This window comes from Ostrinia nubilalis, chromosome 10, assembly GCF_963855985.1.
Source record: "Ostrinia nubilalis chromosome 10, ilOstNubi1.1, whole genome shotgun sequence".
In the NCBI taxonomy this organism is placed as follows: Eukaryota; Metazoa; Arthropoda; class Insecta; order Lepidoptera; family Crambidae; genus Ostrinia; species Ostrinia nubilalis.
Window position 1 is genome coordinate 15,146,849 of NC_087097.1, and position 19,710 is coordinate 15,166,558.

General features: G+C 38.0%; 1 protein-coding gene across 1 annotated transcript in view; it reads left to right on the forward strand.

The window, feature by feature from the left end:
- LOC135075466 (uncharacterized) overlaps positions 1-19,710 on the forward strand; it is a 76,870-nt gene that overhangs the window by 11,614 nt on the left and 45,546 nt on the right. The window contains exon 3 of the mRNA XM_063969906.1: positions 19,018-19,129. Coding sequence (XP_063825976.1) covers positions 19,018-19,129 — 112 coding nt within the window. The remainder of the gene's footprint in view (positions 1-19,017; positions 19,130-19,710) is intronic.

Sequence of the window (19,710 nt, forward strand, 5' to 3'; positions counted from 1 at the left end):
CAGTGAAATAGCTATTAAATAGTCAGTGCAACAAAGAACTGGACAACGTTGTCAAGAATGTCGTCAAGGACTCGACAACTTTCAAAGATTGTCCATTTATATCGGCGAATTGAATTAAGCGGTTGTATCTATCTAGTTTCGCGCTGTAGAGTCTATATTTTGGAATATGTTAATAGATTTATTTTGTATTTTTAGTAAGGTGGTATGGTATTTTGAAAGTTATGCGCCATTATTACGAAAGAATATCTTTATTTGTTTCAAACATAATATGAGGATGTTGGTTTTTACAATGTTTTTAAGTTTGTTTTTTAAAAAGAAACATCGTATCACACTGCATCCTCATCTGTAACCTTATGTATAAACTTCGTCTTTTATTTTATTTTATTTATTTAATTTTATTTATTTAAGGAACTCAAACAGTGTATAGTACAAACTTTCTTAACTCTTATGTATTTTAAGTCTCACATCTAATACTTACACAGATAACAATATGTCCACAACACTTACAGCTAATATTATATTAAACAATAATATAAAAGTCAGTTGTAAGGAATCAGGTAGGTATTCATATTCATATTCGTTAAATGTGTGTTCTATTTGGGAATCGAACATAAAACATTCAGAAAGTCTATTATTTCCTATACTTTAACATAATTCGTTAGACTTTTTCGAAATTCATCTCAAGTAAACAAACTAGACAGAACTCCCCTACCCTTCCATGTAACATGGTTCATCAATCAACTGACCTAACCATCCAGGAAAGTACCGTATCTGGTGATACTTATTTGATTCATCGGTCATTTTCCGAGACACAATCAAGGATGCAGCTCCCCCATTCCCGACTCGTGTAATTCGTCAGCCGAACTATAAATAGCAATTTTGTCGCAATTGAGCCATTGGCCAATTCATTTTTATGGCCAGAATGGTCGCCATTCCGCGTCTCACGGCGCGAACTCCGCAGTGTAGTTTGGGCACTCTTTAATTGGTTAACTGCTAAATTGAACGGTTGGAGATCAATGCTCGGCTAGTTAGCAGTTTGAAATGGATTCGATAACAATATTTGCAGTTGATTTACAATTACTAGACTAGGTAAAGAATTCTTCTTATCGCAACTTCCTTGAAAAACTGTCGCAAGTCCAAACACTTAATGGCGCTTATACAGATAGGTACTACTACTTGTATTGGTAATGACAAGCCTTATAATGAAATGGTTTGTAGAGGTTTTCGTGTGATAATACATTCAAGTTTTTCAGCCGAGCCGTAACTTATACCAAACACAAATTGTATATTTTTTTTTTCAGCCTGTCATCAACCTAACATTATTTTCCACGCCTGTAGGTGTGAGGTAATGTACAAGTATTACGTTTGTATTTTTTAAATGTTTACTTCGAAAATAAGTCCTCCCCCACGCAGCAGTGAGGGTGTCAAAACCATCGATCATTACGTTCGTATAATATTCCGAAATGACATTTTCCTATACTAATGTGTTCTGTCACGTCCATAAATAGTTATGTAGGTTCGGCATTTACTTGTCAAATTGTACCGTAATCACACTTAATGAAGAAAGGCATTAAGTTTACGCGCTGATGTTACTTGTCCATCAATGTTATTATGAATACTTTATTTCTGATGTCACGCAAGGACATGACGTCTACGTAAAGGATAATAAACAGTCAGCAGCACATCAGACTGCTGAAAAATAGCACTTAATACAACTACTTAAAATGCCACAGTGCTTAGCTGATGTGCCGTCGCCTGTACAGCTAAAATGTATCGGCAAAGAGGTCAGAGTTCAAAGGAACACGCATGCGAGGCCTATGCATGTGATCATCCTAAATGTAGATACGTCGGTAGAAAATGATTCTGCTTTCTCGTGTCAGGTCCAAAATAAACACTGTTAAACACCAAAGTGCTGAATATTAGAGTTTATGCCGTAAATTAACCCTTACGTCCGATAGAGCCATTTGTAACGATCCTAAAGTTTGAAGCCACGATAGCTCAACGGTGAAGGGTTCGGATTGGCCGACTCGCCATCCGAGGAAAGCGGGTTCGAACCCCGCTGCGGCTTGACTATTGTGGTGAGCCCACTGGTGACACAAGCATATTTAGCTTAAAAAAAGTGTGACAGCAGTGTCATGTCGTGACCATGATTGACTCTAATTTCTGTATATCAGTTTTTTCTTCTAACAAATTATCTCTACTCCTTCTATCGATCGGCCTATGAATAGACAGAACGAAATATTTCTTTGGTGTTAGGATACAAAGAGACTTTGATTTATAAAATTATAAGTCATGGTCTAGCACTCCCAGTCACTGTCACACCCGATTGCTGTTCTATTTCCAGCGACAATAATACCACATAGTCATACATGTTCCATAACGGCCGTAAACAAAGCGAGGCGCATCAAAGCCTACAATGGCGCTAAAAGCGGCGCAGTAATGTGGGGTATTGTGTGCTCTGTGCACGGACGTTAGGGGACTGTCATACTAAGGCTGAGTTGCACCACCTAACTTTGACCGTAACTTTAACGATAACCGGTGTTTTTTGTATCGAGTTTGACAGATTTTTTGTCAAAGTTAAAGTAAGATGGTGCAACCCAGCCTAAGTCTAGGCGCAGACCACCGGCTTTTAGTTGGCCGATAGTTGGGTCGGGCTGTTAATCAGTATGGAGATGTATGAAAGTGCGAACATTACACCGATTTGGTATCGGACGATTCTTCATACAAATCAAAAACGGGACCAACTATCGGCCAACTAAAAGTCGTTGGTCTGCGCCTAGGCTGAATCACAGGAAAAAGGCACTTAGTGCAGATGATAATGCATTAGAATACGATGTAGATATCATTGTATGAACACAGTCCAGATAAAAGTACAGACATCATATTATGATACGGTTATGATACTAATGATAGATACAATCGCACGCGCATCTTAATGACACAGTTAAATAAATTCTATCAACAGTAACCGCATTTTATCGCGTGTTCCAACCACGTGTTACAATCAAATGACTTGTAGAAAAAAATCCCTCAAATCACACTATACTCTTTAGTACATTTGTTTACCTATCTTCCCAACGGTTCTCACATTTAGTACCTTTAATGTCAGGATAAAGAGATAATATAGATTAAAAGAAACGCCCCCGGCAGATCTCGAACCTGCAACCTTTATTGGCGTTACAATAACGCCGCATATGAACCACACTTCATCATTATTACTTATCTAAACTAAGCAAATCTTGTAAACCAACATTTATCTAAATACTAAGTACAGATTGGGACCTGGTTATGTACATTTTTGGTGAGCTAATCACTAATTATAAACCTTTTATGAGAAGGCTGTGGATAATAAACTTTGCAAAAAATACATTAAGAATTAGTTGGTTGAACAGGTATGGTTTTCAAACCAGTTTTGTCATGCATTTGTAATGTAAATGCGCATATTGGTACAACATTTTGAAATCAAAAAGTCATGAATATGTTAATGATCCTAAATGTAAAAGATCCTAAAACGATTCAACCAATATAAATCCAATAAAATTATTACTTCGCTATGCTTGAATACGGGATTTGGCGCGATTCTACGTGCTTGTTATTTTTACCCGACTGCGCCATGAAGGGGGGTTTATTACTTTCCTTAATTAACTAACTTAAGCTCAAGTGAGCTTGTGCTGAGTGGCTGAAGATGGAAGTCCATCTTCAGCCTGATCCGATCATCATTCATCAGGGAGACTTGACTTAAGGTTCTATGTCCCCTAGATGGGGCATAGGACGTCCACAGTCATCCATCGCGTTCAGTCTTGAGCTTCGCGTTTGATCTCGCTCCAGGTCTTGCCGATTTTCTCAGGAGATCATCTCATCCATCTGGGAGAGATGCAAGCCAATAGTTTCCTCGTTACGGTAAATGAACTAAAAATCTAATTGTACTACAGTTAATTGAAAACTAATTGGCTCATAGTGATTTCCTTTAGGGATATTGTGCCTTAAGATTAAATTTATTTCTTTATTATACTATATTCTGTGAAATGGTTTGTGTAGCTAGCGCCTTAGGTAGATAACTAATGGGGGAGATTGTGCGAGCCACGTGAGACCATCGGTCGTTATGGGACGATAATGTATAGTACTGCAGAATCACCACCTTGCAGGTGGGCGTGCGTTCGGGTAAATTGCACTAGTTTACGTGCACCACTAGGATATACCGATTTGTTCATTTAACTGAATGGTGATTGCATATATGGACGATGATGCATCAAAAGTAGTTGTAATGAAGAGGCATTTTTTGCTCTTCCTACTTAATAGGTACATGACAATGCATATGATAGCTGATTAAGCTGAGCTGTGCTATTTCGTATGTAAATAAAAGTTGTCTTGATTTAAAAATCCATCTTTACTTAGAGTCTATAGTGTTCTTTCGTAGTATGTACACTATAAATTAGATGTGCTAACGTTTCAGCAGCACCAAACATTCATGGGTCTAAACTTTCCGCAGACCATAAAATTATTTTGTGTTACATTGAAGTTTTTTTCCTATTTTCATTAGAATGCACATCATTATACGATGTTTTGGCAGAAAATCTGTTGATTGTTGCTAAATTATTCAAGGATAACAACCTTGTCGTTTGTTTCATTGTTTACTTATTGTGTAGCAAAAGCGACAAGTGTTTTCTTTTGTTAACATTATCATGCATAAACAAGATTCAACAAAAGTCACTACAGCATTTATTATCATTCAGGCCATACACAGTTGTGCAAACAGACGGCTGAATGATTTAAATATCAATGGATGGATGTATATTTCCAAAATTCCTGAAAAACCCAAATAATGGTGTTGATCTTTGGTGTACTTTTGAATTAATAGACATATTTTTGACGGAGTTACACGTTGGATGCCACAAGGCTCACTGGTGAGCCTCGAACAATTAAAGTTCTTTTGGGTCTAGTGTCTCGGCAGTCAGTCTTAATTTTCTAATGTTACATTGATTGACTTTTCTATTTCATTTGGCATTCTATGTATAAAAAAATGCAGAACAAGGCAGGTATTTGATCGCAATCGCACCTGATGTTAAGTAAGATGCAGTTTAGGATAGTACATATTTTATCTGCTCTTTAAAATCCTATTCACTCTCGCCTTGAAAAGTATAACAGCTATAAGTACTTAAATTACATGACGATTAGGGGTCGCAAACCGGGATACCGAATTTCGAAAATACCGGAATACCGGGCCAAATTTACGTCTAATTAATACCGGTATTCATTTCACAAAAACCGGGATATTCGGTATTTTCGGTTTTAGTAAAATAAATAAAAAACAAATACAAATAGAAAAATTTACGCGCCATTTAATTCAAAATACGCGCGCGCGAGTTATTTAAAGTATTTGAACTAGTTAACCCAAGTTATTTTAATAAAGGATTATGATTATGCCAAATCCATTCCAGTCCAGAAGCTTGAAGACATCTTCCAGGGCGGTGGTAAACAGTTTTGGAGATATGACGTCTCCCTGTCTTACCTCTCGCTGCAGCTGGATAGGTTTCGAGTCCCGATCCTGGAGGCGGACCCACATTGTGGCGTTTTTGTATAAACTTTTCAACACTTCGATATATCGATAGTCAATTTGGCACCTTTAGAGAGACTGTAGCACTGCCCAGGTCTCGACCGAATCGAAGGCTTTCTCATTATCCACAAACGCCAGGCAAAGTGGTTGATTATACTCCTCGGTCTTCAGTATAATCTGCCTTAGCGTATGTATGTGGTCTATGGTACTAAAGCCTTTTCGGAAACCGGCTTGTTCGGGAGGCTGGAAGTCGTCGAGCCTGCGAGCGAGACGATTCGTAATGACTCTTGAAAACAGCTTGTAGACATAGCTCAGAAGTGAGATGGGTATGGGTATTCTATAATTCTTCAACAAGGTTTTGTCGCCTTTTTTGAAGAAGAGTATCACCACACTTCTGTGCCATGTCGTAGGCGTTTTTCCTTCGAGGATGACGGAATTGAACAGTTTCTTAAGAGCCCTTAGTACCGGCGTTCCGCCTGTCTTCAAAAGTTCAGCCGTAATTCCATCATCACCCGGTGCCTTGTTGTTCTTCAGCTGTTTGAGAGCCATTCTAATCTCGTACAGACTGACGTCCGGGATATCCTCGGTATAGTGTCGGGTCAATCTAGCTCTTGGGTCTTCGGCTAGATTTGTGACAGGTGTGCGTACACTCGTGTATAATTGTCCGTAGAACTTCTCAACCTCTTCCAATATCTCCGGCTCCGACGAAATGGCTCTGCCATCCTCTGTCTTCAGCTTGGTCAGTTGACTTTGGTCAACAGACAGATCTCTTGCGAACAGTTTAGAGCCCTTGTTTCACTCAATCGCCTCTTTAATACGGTCTGTATTAAATTGGCGTAGGTCGCGAGTCAAAGACTTGCTTGGAGATCTGTCTGTTAAGACGCCGATACTGAGCAGCATCTTCAGAGGACTGCAGAAACAAGTTCCGTCTCTCTTCCATGAGTTGATTGGTGAGGTCAGAGATCTTTTTGGTTCCTTTTGAACGACAGGTTTTAAAGAACTTAGACCCAGTCGTTTGGGCAATTTCCACGAACCTGTCATTGTATTCGTCCACATTTCCGCAGTCTCCTAGGCATTCGAAACGATTTTGCAATTCGAGCTGAAAGCTTTCGGGGTTTTTGACTTGGATAGGATAGGCGCTGGGCGGAGCGTAGACTTCATCAGTCGACATCTTTTGAGCTTGGGTCTGATATTCAATGTGCCTCACCGTTCGGTGATCGCTTCCTCTTTTGACCGAGTTGATCACAGAGACATCGTTGAATTAGTAAATTATTGCAAAGAACTAACTGATTGATTACCAACATATCAAACAACAAACCTTGTGTCAATGAGTTTTTTTTTTTTATTTAGAGCTGATTTTTCAATCGTTGGATAACTCTTAACTGAAGAATAATTTTGGCATATTTGATAGTTTCAGTATGGGAAATATATCAAAATGACAAATTTATTCGTCAGTTAAAAGTTATTTAATGATTGAAAAATCAGCCCTTAGAAGATAAATTCATTTAGGTTAAGTACCTACTTACTATTCCTCCGCAAAATAACTTTATTATACTAAATTTGCTAATTTTAGCTTAATCCCGGAAATATCGAAAATACCGGATTATCGGTATTGGTTTAGAGCCAATACCGAAAATACCGGGTTTGCTGAAATGATTCGGTATTGCGACCCCTAATGACGATTTTTACGTTATGTACTTAGCTATGTAATATCTAACAAGAGTTTCCTTAAAATGTATACCCAAATCTCCATGCCACTTAGCACTATCAAAATGTCGTAAAAATGCTATAAACGGAACCTTCCACATCAGTCAACCCCGGGGAGGGTAGGCCGATGAGTCAGCAATACTGCGAATGTATGACGGGGTGCATGACATTATGTTATGAGGGGCGCCCTCCGACCGGGGGAGGATTTATAGGCAGGAATGTAGAGTTAATGACTGCTAATCCTTTAAAGCTTTGGCTAGAGCATGACTCATTAATTTGCAATAAGACGCTATATTTAATACAGAAGAAAATGGTGACAGTGAAATTGAAACTAATGGTGGTACATCAACATAGTCATTTGTAGTAAAGACGAAAGAAATTGACTCTACATATTCGTAAACATAAGCAGCAGTTTTTACCGATGAATTCACAAAAACACTGGCTCTACTTCTGAAACGACCACTGGACAAATCAGTCCCTTTCCCCAAATGTCAAGTAATGCCAATATTTAGTTACCATGAGTCTTCATTTATTCTAAGTGCTTTTTAAAACCTATTTGCGGGAAATACATTACTTTATACCATTAAAATTATTGTCATAACTCGCTGAGAAAGTAAAGCTGAATGGGCTGTATGAAATATGAAGTCAGAGGCTCTCAGACACTGATTCATGAGACCGTTTAAGTTAGCATACCATATTCCTACTTGGGTATAAATTCATGTACGTTATCTGGAAATATGCTAGAAATGTTCCCATATAAACCCTTCCTGAATAGGCGAATGACTCGGCGATGTTGTCTAAAATGAAAGGGTTAATGCGTTAATGGTTTCATGGGAAGGTTTTCAACAAAAGGTAAGTTAAAAAAAAATTACTGACAGTTTGTCCAGATTCTTGCGTTTTAGAAGCACAAAATAATTACTGCAAATTAGGCAGTAAATAGCGAAATCATAGCATACCTATCTACTCTCAATTAAAAATCCGTTTTCTCAATAGCAAATGTTCCTGAAATTATGAAAAACGGAGCTTATGTCTTTTGGAAATGTCACCACCATATTAGAATTGAATCTTATACAAATCAAATCCAGATCTCTATCCCTTTTAGAAAAAAATATGTAGAGCTTACAGATGCTAAGGATGAATATCGAATAACTTGGCGAACAAAGATTTTCAGCATGTCTGCGTCGTCGGTACCCTGTCGTTCCTATCTCCGCAGGAAGTTTAAGATACACTTTATGACGGAGTCCCCGGGGAGCTATGTGACGGTTACACGAGGGAAATGTGTACGTCACTGATACTTTATCATTCTCGTGTATTGCAAGTACAAACCTTCAGAATTCTGAGCTGCTCGATGAAGTAACTTGTAAAAGAAATGGATAGAAAAGATTTTTTATGCAGAACAGGGCAGGTATTTGACCGCAATCGCACCTGATGTTAAGTGAGATGCAGTCTAAGATGATACATGTCAGCCTTGTAAGTGCCTATTCGCGCCTTGAAAAGGCCTGGATTAGTTATTATTACATTAAAGTGTTCGGTAAGTAAACAAGTATAAGATGGAAAGATGACCTCATAAAGGCGCTGGATGCAGGCCCCTACCAATCGGTCAATCTAGAAATCTCAGTTCAACAGTGGACGTCCTGTGGCTGAAATTATGAAATGAATTAAGTATATTTTATGTACTTTATGATGGCAAATCAAACTTAACTGTAGCACCTTATACTAGTTGTGATAGGTGCTCTTTTGCAATAGGTACAGTCTACTGTTTGTTTTGATGCCTCGAATAGATGTTTTGTTTGCGAAGCACAGATAGTTTTCCGGCTGACTAGCATGTTTGTTCCAGACAGGTTTCCATTCACCGATATTGAAATTCGGCATGTTTCATAAATACGAAAGTTTATTTTTGCGACAGACCAGTTAACTTTTTCTAGCTATTTGGCAGTCAAAAGCACAGTGTTTTTATTATAGAATGAAGTTCATATTATTATTTAGATTAATAAGCATTGCCATGTCATTTATGTATCTAAGATTGATTGATGCTATACCCAAATTCAAAACAATCAACCAATAATACTCTCGCTATAAATATTTGATCAGGCCAACCCATTCCCAATTACGCGTCGCTTCATTAATAGTGTTGTTGAATGACTCGCCGTTAACGATAAAGTCATCAAGGTAATGACGGCGGCACATATCGGCGGTATGTATCGGTATATTCGTCTCGGTTTATCAGAGCATGTCCCCTGCGATCGACATGCCAGCGGGTCGAATTTGAACGTTGCTAGACTGAATTACGTCGGTATTTGGACGGGATATGACTGTATTAATTTGTATTTATATTTGAAAGATGTTAAATTGGTGCTTTGTTCGGATATAAGGGATCATCTCTATAACGTTAACGTATTTTCGTAACTATTAATTTCTTTCACTCAAAGCTAAATCCCGCCATGAGTGAAAAAGACAGAGACACCTGAAAATACAGAAGCGACGATAGAGACTAACCCTAATAATACCTACCTGCATATCTTATAATAGAAAGCGAGCTACTATTTCAGATATTATTTGTTCAAATTGTTGAACAGAAATCTACGAATGCAGGGTTATTAGTAGCATGAATCAGTTTTCCACTAAGTTGGTTTTAGTTTAAGAATTACATCATAAGTAATAAAGGTTTATTTTTTTTATTGTTACAATCAAATTTTCATTTTCAAATCTTAATTCACTTTTAGGAAGTACTATGTATTATAACGTTATCCGACTATGATATCAATAAACAAAGGCACCCATTCTAACTCAGCCCATCGAATAACATTAGCATAAATATTATATTCTTTCTTTTTATGACAAATTGTCGAGGGCTGCTTTTTTGCTAAATTGGTTTGGTGGATATTATGCAAAGTAGCGAGGGTATACCCGATCGGATCGATTGATAGCTGTTCCAATTATAGCTCAAGAACCAGTGTGCTTTGATTAAGTAATTAATTTTACATTTAGCGGTTTGAATTTTGAACGATAACACAAAATTTGTGTCCATTTAATGGACTTTACCTGCCTAGATCGCATTTATTGAATTACTTGTAAATGATATTCTGTTCGTTCGTTCGCTTTAGCCGAAAGACGTCCTCCTCCCTCAAGGATTTCCACAAATAACGGTCCTGCGCCGCCCGCATCCAGGCACCTCGTATTTACTGTAATAAATAAGAAGACAAAAATGACTGAGTTTCTTCCGCCACTTGTACTAGTGCCCTGCCTGACAAGGGCCTACATACTAATAAAGAATTTGGAATTGCATAGCGTTGGTGCCTTCATAAGAAAGTATATTTTTTTGTACAAAGAAAGAGAAAACGACAATAATGGTTCAATTGAGTCCCCAAAGGATTAGGGTATTCCGACTCTTCAAAGTCTAAAGTTCCACCTAACGTTTAAAGCAAAATAACTAAAGCTAGCTTCAAATGTAAAATGGATCCGTTCAGGCCCTTGCATTTATCGCTTCGTCGTATCGTGACCGCCGTAAATGTAATTTATCTTCGCGCTGTAAAATGTTTATTGGGAACGCCTTTAACTTTGACGGTAAAGTGGAGAAAATTCGGTTATGTCTTTGGAAAATTGTGAGTCATATTTTCCTAGTTAGTGTGATGTCATGTCATGAAACTACCACTGTCATAATATAGTCTAATGTCTTATGACATGTTTATGCCTAAAAAACTTATTTATTAAGCCTTCATATCGCTGGTATATTTTCAGCTAGCTTATATTCCACCAGGGAAATCTTTGTGATGAATAGGTATCTATAAAAGGTTCAACCAGTTAAATGTTCTCAATTGATTTTGAGTTTTTATAATAACAAGGTGTACAATCTCTACTAAGTGTGGATTTATGATGTGCTTGGTATGTTTGTTGTCTATAATGATTTCATCACGTTCGTCAGTCTACCGTGTAATGTAATCCCCTATGATACAGAAAATTAAATTAAATCCCGTGTACTCAATTTGTAATCCGATTTATTAGCGTAACCGAATGGCTGTAATTAACGAGCAATTTAATTTAGTTATTTGGAAACAAAGGCACGCTAATAATGTCATGTACAACAAATTATTAGTTTTTGTTGTAAAATAGAACTTGATATACCATAATGTTTAGCTGGCTATCGAACAGTTCAGTCACGTGGAGCGTGGAGTGTAATGAATTAATGATAATATTAAAATTTGCCACAATTTGTACATTCTAGCTGGTTAACTCGTATTGCTCTAGTACCTATGTTGTTGCATATAATAACATATAAATGACATATTAGATCTGCCAGTCACTCCATATAAATATTCGCGTCTTCCACTTAAATACTCACCATGTTGAACAGCCATTTTTGAGCCAATAAATTCTAACTCAACCAGCCTTTGCATTAGAGTCTACATTATGATCCGTACTAATTAAAGCAAGGTACAATATTGCAGTTGTTCTACTTCCCTTATTACTAAACTTAATATGAAAACTGCAGCTAGAGTTCGCCCATTATGTGTAGTTTACGCCGCCAGCCGCAGGCTAAACTTAAGCTGAAGTTGAAGCAAAAATACGTCGCTGAAGATAGAAAGCTTTCGTGCTTTTGGGTAGGAAGTCACGCTCAACAAGAAGTTCGATTACCTACTGGATGAGTCAAATTGCTGAAAAGAACGAGAAGTCACTTTGTAATAGTTTCTAGTTTTAGAAAAGACTAGGAGTTTTGGAGCAAAGTCGATCCTTAGTTTTCAAGTTCTAGTATTTTCGTCTGATTGTTTTAGTTGCGGGTCCAATAACAGTTTTATTTCCTGGTTCTAACATAGCCTTGACTGTTTCCCCTTATTGCAAAAAGTTAGACTCTGTTGAACTCTAGTTTACACTGACATTTAGTATGAAAATGAAACTTTATAAACCAGTATTCATTCCGCGTTTAACTGTTTTGTAATAAGCCCCTTTGGGTTTAAAGCAAAAATGTTGTATGTAATCTGGCTCTCCAGACAGAATGGGATGGAATCGAGAGACATGGATTAACCTGTTCCAATTAGAAAGTTTTATGTGCTTCGAGGGGAGGTGCGCTTTAAATTTAATCCATCGGTCAGCAATAACTTATCGTGAAATCTTCTTCAAATTCACACTATAATATGGTAGAGTATAGGTCTGAGTATCTAACACCACGTTAATTTTACATTATCTAGCATCATTTCTGAGTTACCGACCAAAATCTTTTAAGTTCACGATTTATCGCTATACCTACAGCCGGATAATGGAAAGGTCGTCCCGCAAAGATTTAACGAACACTCCAAGAGGGTTTGCAACCTTTTTAGCGTAGTCTGTGCCGGTAAACCTAAATATTTAATATACCGCAGTCTCCGTTTTAAGTAATGTGCATGTGAGCTGGCTGGCACGCTGCAAATTGGTGTATATTGTTCTGCAAACTTTCTTTACGCTTATGAAATTTTAGCACGTTTTTTGAGCATAGTGAAGGCCAATCCAGGTTTTTTATAGCCTTGCTCTTGATTATAATCTTACCGAAGGGGTGAAGATTCGATTTATGGTAGACAGAGCAAACCCAGAAGATACCTGTTCACTTGTGCCTGGAAGGCAGGGAGAAAAGTTGTATGATTTTGGGAACACAGAAGCTAAAAGGGGCAGGGTATTCCTTGGCAGCTTAGTGCACGCTTTAAAAGATGTAGCGTTGTGCTTAGCAGGCAGGAGATAGTTTACCATGTAGTGGTATTAGTGTGGTCGTGATTTATATTTTCACTCAAGGAACAGACGACGATATCTTGGCTTAGAATATTTTTTCGTTAGTCTATTTTTTTTGTAATTGACTTTGTTTTGTAGAGCCCCCCAAAAAGTATCTTATTGCCCAGTATCAGTATATCCCACGGTAGGTGCCATCGCAGGCTATTTATTGATCGCGCCCCAAGGCTGGCCCGCAAGGCCACGGCCACATAATTCGATATCGCCTAAACCTATCTGGTACGTGCCTAAAACTAGTCTAGAACTAAATCCGTCCGAACCTATTTGAATAGATATTGATGGAAAGTAACGGAGCAGAAAATTAAGAACAACGTGTGAATATTAATATTTTGGAGCATATTACTTAAGCAGGAAAACAAAAGTACCAACCCACAAAGAAATACTTCATTTGCCTTTAATTAACTAAAGAGGGAGGGTCGTTGCCCGGTTGGTAGCGGCCTGCGTCCAGCGTCTTCCTGATACCTTTATGATGTCGTTGGTCCACCTTGTGGGTGAACGTCCTGCGCTGCGTTTTCCGGTACGCGGCCTCCACTCCAGAACCTTGCCGCCCCATCGGCCGTCAGTTCTGCGTACTATGTGCCCTGCCCATTGCCACTTCAGCTTGCTAATCTGTCGGGCTATGTCAGCGACTTTAGTTCGTTTATTTAGTTGTTTACTATGTTTCAATGACATGGTATCGACATCTCGCTCGAAATTGTAACAAATGTTATTTAGCAACAGAAATGTGTTGTAAACTGTTCAAAAAAAGATACACAAAAGACGAACGGGCTTAAAAAGCCGAGTGTACCATTGTTGGCAGCCAACTGAAGGGCGGAGGATGAGACCCATTGAAACGCCCAATTGGCCACCTCGCATCTGTTCCCGAATGACCCAATTCAACAAAGATTCCCAGTCCTCAAACTCCTGAGACGGCGATTAAGGCAATCTGTGATAAACTCAAACTGGAATTATCAATTTAAAGTGCGATTATAAAGCATTAACTTTCGTTTGTGGTTGAGTTTGAAAGTTAATGAAAGTAATTGTTCTTTGTTGACGTAACTGAATTAGAAAATTTACCTTTTGTCCTCATTAAGGAAAAGAAACGGCTGACTAAACTAATATTTGGCATTGAGTAAACATAAAGAGACTACCTATAAATTATTATAGTCAATGACATCATTAATAATACAATGAAAGGGAAAATTTCAAGTTAATTATCATAATGCTTTCTTTATTTTTACTAATTCTTTAAGCAAAGAAGTTGCCCTTAGTCCCATATGCGTTTGTCATAAATAAGGTTTTAAGCATGCCACACAATCCTGTATACGAGTAATTCATGGTATAGCTCACCCGGTGCTTACTAAAGACCCTTACAACAATACAGTCATTACCGGTAATGAGGGTGGCGGGGAAGGGACGGTAATATCTCGGTATTCTCAGTAGATATTGGGTAGGGATGTTCCTTTTCACAACTAGGAGTAACCGGTTACGGAAAATGCCCTCACAAGTTATCCACAAATCTGGAAACTCCGGGATTCTCGCGTGGGGAACTCTGAGCGTATGTCCTACCTATGGATCTATAGGATTATGAGGTACACTACCTCTGCAAGTTAGCGAGTGCTTAAGTAAACTGATTTTCTAGAGTGGCCTCTACATCACTGTCAATTGCTGTGATTCTTTTCGTATTATAGGCGAAAGAGCTTCTTGATTGATGAAGCTCAATATTAAAATGTTTTTTGACCTACATACCTGGCAGGATATTTATAACTCAGCTAAAGGTTTTGCGACAGTGAACAGTCCTTTTAAAATTAGATCTACATACATACTCTGCTTCTGGATGCGGGCAGCGCAGGACCGGTCACTGTGGAAAACCTAGGGAGAGGCTATTTTCCAGCAGTGGACGTCATTTGGCTGAAACGAACGAACATACTCTGCTGTTATAAATCATATCGTGACCAAGCAAGTGCAGACTGACGCAAGAGATCGGATGAGTGGCTTTAACATTATACGCTATTTAATAGGTAGGTACACTGCATTTCTTTCTATTCACCCTCACCATCAAACGTACATCTAAGCACCTACCTAACACACGCAAAAGGGGGCTGTATTATCTTAAGGGATTTGCAAAATACATCTTTTCCTTCAAGAAATACTTCAGCTTTGTCGGTGCTCCAAACTTTGCATTAAGTCACCGGCTGAGCGGTACATCTAGATAAATCCCAGCACTTGGTCGTGCACGCTTATTGCCACATTATGTAACGTTCCTATAAAGGTCAGAGTTGCGTAACGTATAGTTTAACATGTTTGTTTGTGCTGGATAGGGTTGCCAACAACCACTCAACTTATGTTCCAGTGTTGCTCGTTTAGAGGCACTTGGGAAATTGATGATATGCCGGCGAATTCTGTTTTGGTCGGTCGGAATCAGGCAGAGACTGATTTGGATTTCCTTTGGGAAAACTGACCACTAACTAAAGACAAAATGTTTCGTTCGTTCGCTCGTTTCAGCCAAATGATGTCCACTCAGAAGTGGTTGTCCAGTGACAAAGGCCATCCCCAAGGATTTCCGACCTCTCCTGCGCTGCCCGCATTCTGGTACTTCCTATGATAGGTGAAAGATGTATCCCTATAACCTTATTGGAGTAATATTTCCATCCTAAAATATAAGCTGCCAACTCGGTCTTCATACACACAAACTTTGCTATCAGACTATCAAGCTTATGAAGTAGGTAAACATAATACATATTTATTAGCCAACTTATTAGTTTACAAACTATGTTCCTCGTTACAAACTTAGCTAACTTTTCTGGCTTTAAAAACTTGTCTCGCGTAGATATTTTTAAAATAACGTCTACTGAGTTGTTGCTTCTTCTTTCTATTTATGACTTTCGTTGTATTTTATATTCACTTTTGGATACATCGCTTAAAATGTGTCTGTTTTGATAAATAAGTTCGCTTCAACACCAAAACTACATCATGAAGTGATAGCATGGAACGTGTATGCGTAAAAGCACAGATGGCTGAATAGAGCCCTGAAAACGGCTTCAATTTGATCCTCTTCCATTGAAAATGAAAACATTCCAAAGGGATTTTCTAGAGGACGTGGTTAATTGCAGGTTAATGGTGCGTGGAGCAAATAAATCTTGTCGTGCTCCATTTTACATATTGATCCGCGTTCAGGATCATCTCGAGCGTGTAGCAGGAATCACGGGAATCCGAACCCCATTAGGATATTTTAAATGGAAGAAATTACTAAAGCAGAAGACAAATACGTAATTTGCGAAAGCGAAGAGAGGAATAACATGAATGTATGAATAAAGATTAGTAAACGGAAACCCCGAATGTCTCCGCGTTGTGTGAAATTGTAAATGCTAAATAACGAAATTATTTTTGTTTCCATTTGTTTACTTAGCATTTCGTTTATTTCAGCGTTTTCATATCCAGTTTTCTAGGGTAGCTTTACAAAGTGTTGTACCTATAAACCCAGTGGAAGCCATTGAATTCTAGGAAATAATATCCAGGGTATAGTTTATTGTCTTCCGCGAAACTTGACTATTTCCGCGACTACCTAAAGTTTAAAGTTCCGAACTATCCAACGTCTTCTGTCTACAAAATCTCAGGTTTCTGTGTACACGTTTCACGCCCCAGCAATCGATATATTTACATAACAATCCGTGAACCCTGCCACATTAACATCCCACCCCCACAGGACATTCTTGTCGAAATGCATTTGTATACGTCGGGGGGGCAACTCCACCTTAATTGAAATTAACGGGTGAAGTTGCGCTAGTTTCCATGGTGGTAGAACTGAAAACACTAGCGGCTGTTATGGCTCTTGTACTGCTAGTTTTATAGGTTTAGAGTTTGTATTAGTCTCCATAGTACCCTTCCTTGTTTTGGTAAGTGACTTAAAACCAAAAGATCTGCCATTTGTCTGAAGTACGTCTATCTATAAATTAAAATTAAAATTGGTCATATCAACTGCTATAAGTAATCTAATTTTTTGGAGAATACGACGAGTTCGCATTATTTATTTAGGTAGATTGAAAGCCAAATAGTCAAAATTTACAACGACATTACAATTATAATTTACTACAATATGTAATAAACTCGCCGGTCAGAATAAAAAAGCTTACGCACTATAATTGAAATGGTTTTTTCGTCGCCCAGCTAAGCGGATTCTTGGAAAATTTAGACTAAGGGATGTTCCGGACATGAGTATATTTATGGTCACTTGAGGAGGCTATTCCTTACTTCGGACACTTCTAAGCACAACTTTGCTCGAGCACATCTCATCCTGGAAATTCTGAAACAGGCTAGGCTTTCGAACAATACTCTTTGTCCGGATCTTACAACGAGAACTGAATAAATATTCTAGCTATGTTTATCAGATAGCTAGTTTTAGCTCGCGACTTTTTCGGTTTTGGTTTCGAGCTGTCGCGGATTTTATTCATAATTTCATGATGAAACTGCTTCAGTTAGTCACGACACTGTCAGTGAGATTGCTGTCAAAATCGATCCAACTGTTTCGGAGATTTGCCTTTTTAACAATATTTGTGCAGATAATAATCTGCTCGTTTACAATTTTACCTGCCTGCGTAAGAGGATTGTCCATGACGTTATTGTATTACGTGTTTCCTATCTTTTGTGGACACATAACTGTAATTACAATGTCACAATAAGGCACAATATCTAAACAAGCTATTAATTTTTATGTGAAAACTTCGTCCACTTCACGACTAGTCGTTAGTACAGATATTTTGTAACCCTATTACGTTACAGATGTTGCTATTGTTAATACTAACGTTTTGTTTTAGTGCTTCTATAAATATTTTATACGTACGATCAATTTTGGCAAATTATACCTAGTAATCTGTGATTTGGGTTTATCAAAGTATACATACTTTTAGAGTACTGTTGTTTGACTATTCTTATGATCATGTACTCATACCTACTGCATGAATAGAGATATTTCATCTTTTTATAATATTGACGAACTCTATCAAATGTCCCATACTATTAAGCACTTTGTTTAGATACCTAATGTACCGGCAAACAATCCGGACGAAATCTCGTCTCGTCGAGACACAAACACAGACTAATGTGATTTAAAATGCTTGACTATACAAACGGTTAAACATACCTATAACATCTCCTAATCCTCAATCATGTACAGTCACGGAATGAAAAGGTTCGTCAGTTTTCAAATTGATTCCTTCAACGAATCGCGAGCACATATTACCTTTTGAAACTATGTTACAGAATAATCTCGAGTTAGAGAAAATAATCTTTAACTGTTCGCCAGTAAAGTTCAAAATTATTCAGATCAAAGTTGTTTGACGATTTAACTTGTCAAGAAGATTATTATGATTGATAAACTTAAACCTTCTTGTTGGTTCAACCTGCCATTATCTATTAAATAAAAAAAACTACATTTTGTAACATTGCACTGATGGGATAGAAAAATAAACAAGCAAAACCTTATTCGTTAGCAAACGTCATATTTATTTAAATATTAGCAGCACTGTTTCTTGCACGGTTATGTTGGCAGGTTTGACTCTTACAGTACCTAGTGCAAGCGAAAACCGACACTAAGGTGACGAACCTTTTCCTTCCGCGACTGTACATTGTACCTACACTTAATATAAGAGGAAAGATTTGATTGTTTGTATTGATCAGGCTTCGAAACTTATGGGCCGATTTTAGAAATTCTTTTACTATTAGAATCCTACAGTAGATTAAGGAGAGCCGACCCCAAAAATGGGAAAGAGCTAGGAAAAAGTAGACGAAGATTAGAATCCTATATCATTTCTGATGAACATAGTACGAAGATCGCCGGTTCAGCTTATTAGGAAATATTGTACCTTGATATTAGGTATCTGCACTAAAGGACTAGTTTGATTATTATTTTCTGAATCATGGATCTATAACTTCATAGTTTCCATATCTTGTGATGAACCATGGAGCTTTTTTAAATGTAGGTCTATACCTATAACCATGGTGCTGTAACCGTTATTTCTTTGTTTCAGACTGATGGCAGCTTGTTCATTCCAATGATAGGCCCGGATGACTCCGGGTTATACGAGTGTGGGGTGGAGAACGAGACATCCTTCCTAGACAGAATGAACGTCACAGTGCGGAGTGAGTACCAATTTTGTGAATTAACAAAGAGTGTCTTCTTTGTTTTAACAAAGAGTGTCTTCTTTGTTTATCCTTTGTTGTCATTCACTTTGCTCTAGACTAGAGGGAAGACGATCACTGCTTCGAGATCGTCCAAGTTTTCTTATAGTTACCTGACACTACCCAGGAGTTGTAGCAGTAGGATCAAGATGTGGGAATGGTCACTCACTTTGTATGACTTTATCAGGGATTTCAGAGATATGTAACAGGAATAGCAACAGAAGAGAGAGAGACAAGACAACGTAGGCGAATTCCTGATTAGAATCTATTTGCCCAAGATTTATTTACCACTAAAGAAAACTCCTGTCACCTTATCATTACTCGTTATAATAATCGTCTTTGAGTAATGAAAAAATAGTTCTGTGAACATTGAGCTGAGGACACTTTTTTGGAAAATTGCCACCATATTTTAGTAGTTTAAAGTAAGTTGGGCTGTCACCCCTCCCCTAAGTGCTTACAATTTATAGACAGTTCCGAATTCGTCTAGACAGGTTAGTCATACCATTCTCTCTATCTATAGCTTCGTTTTTATGTTCTTGGTG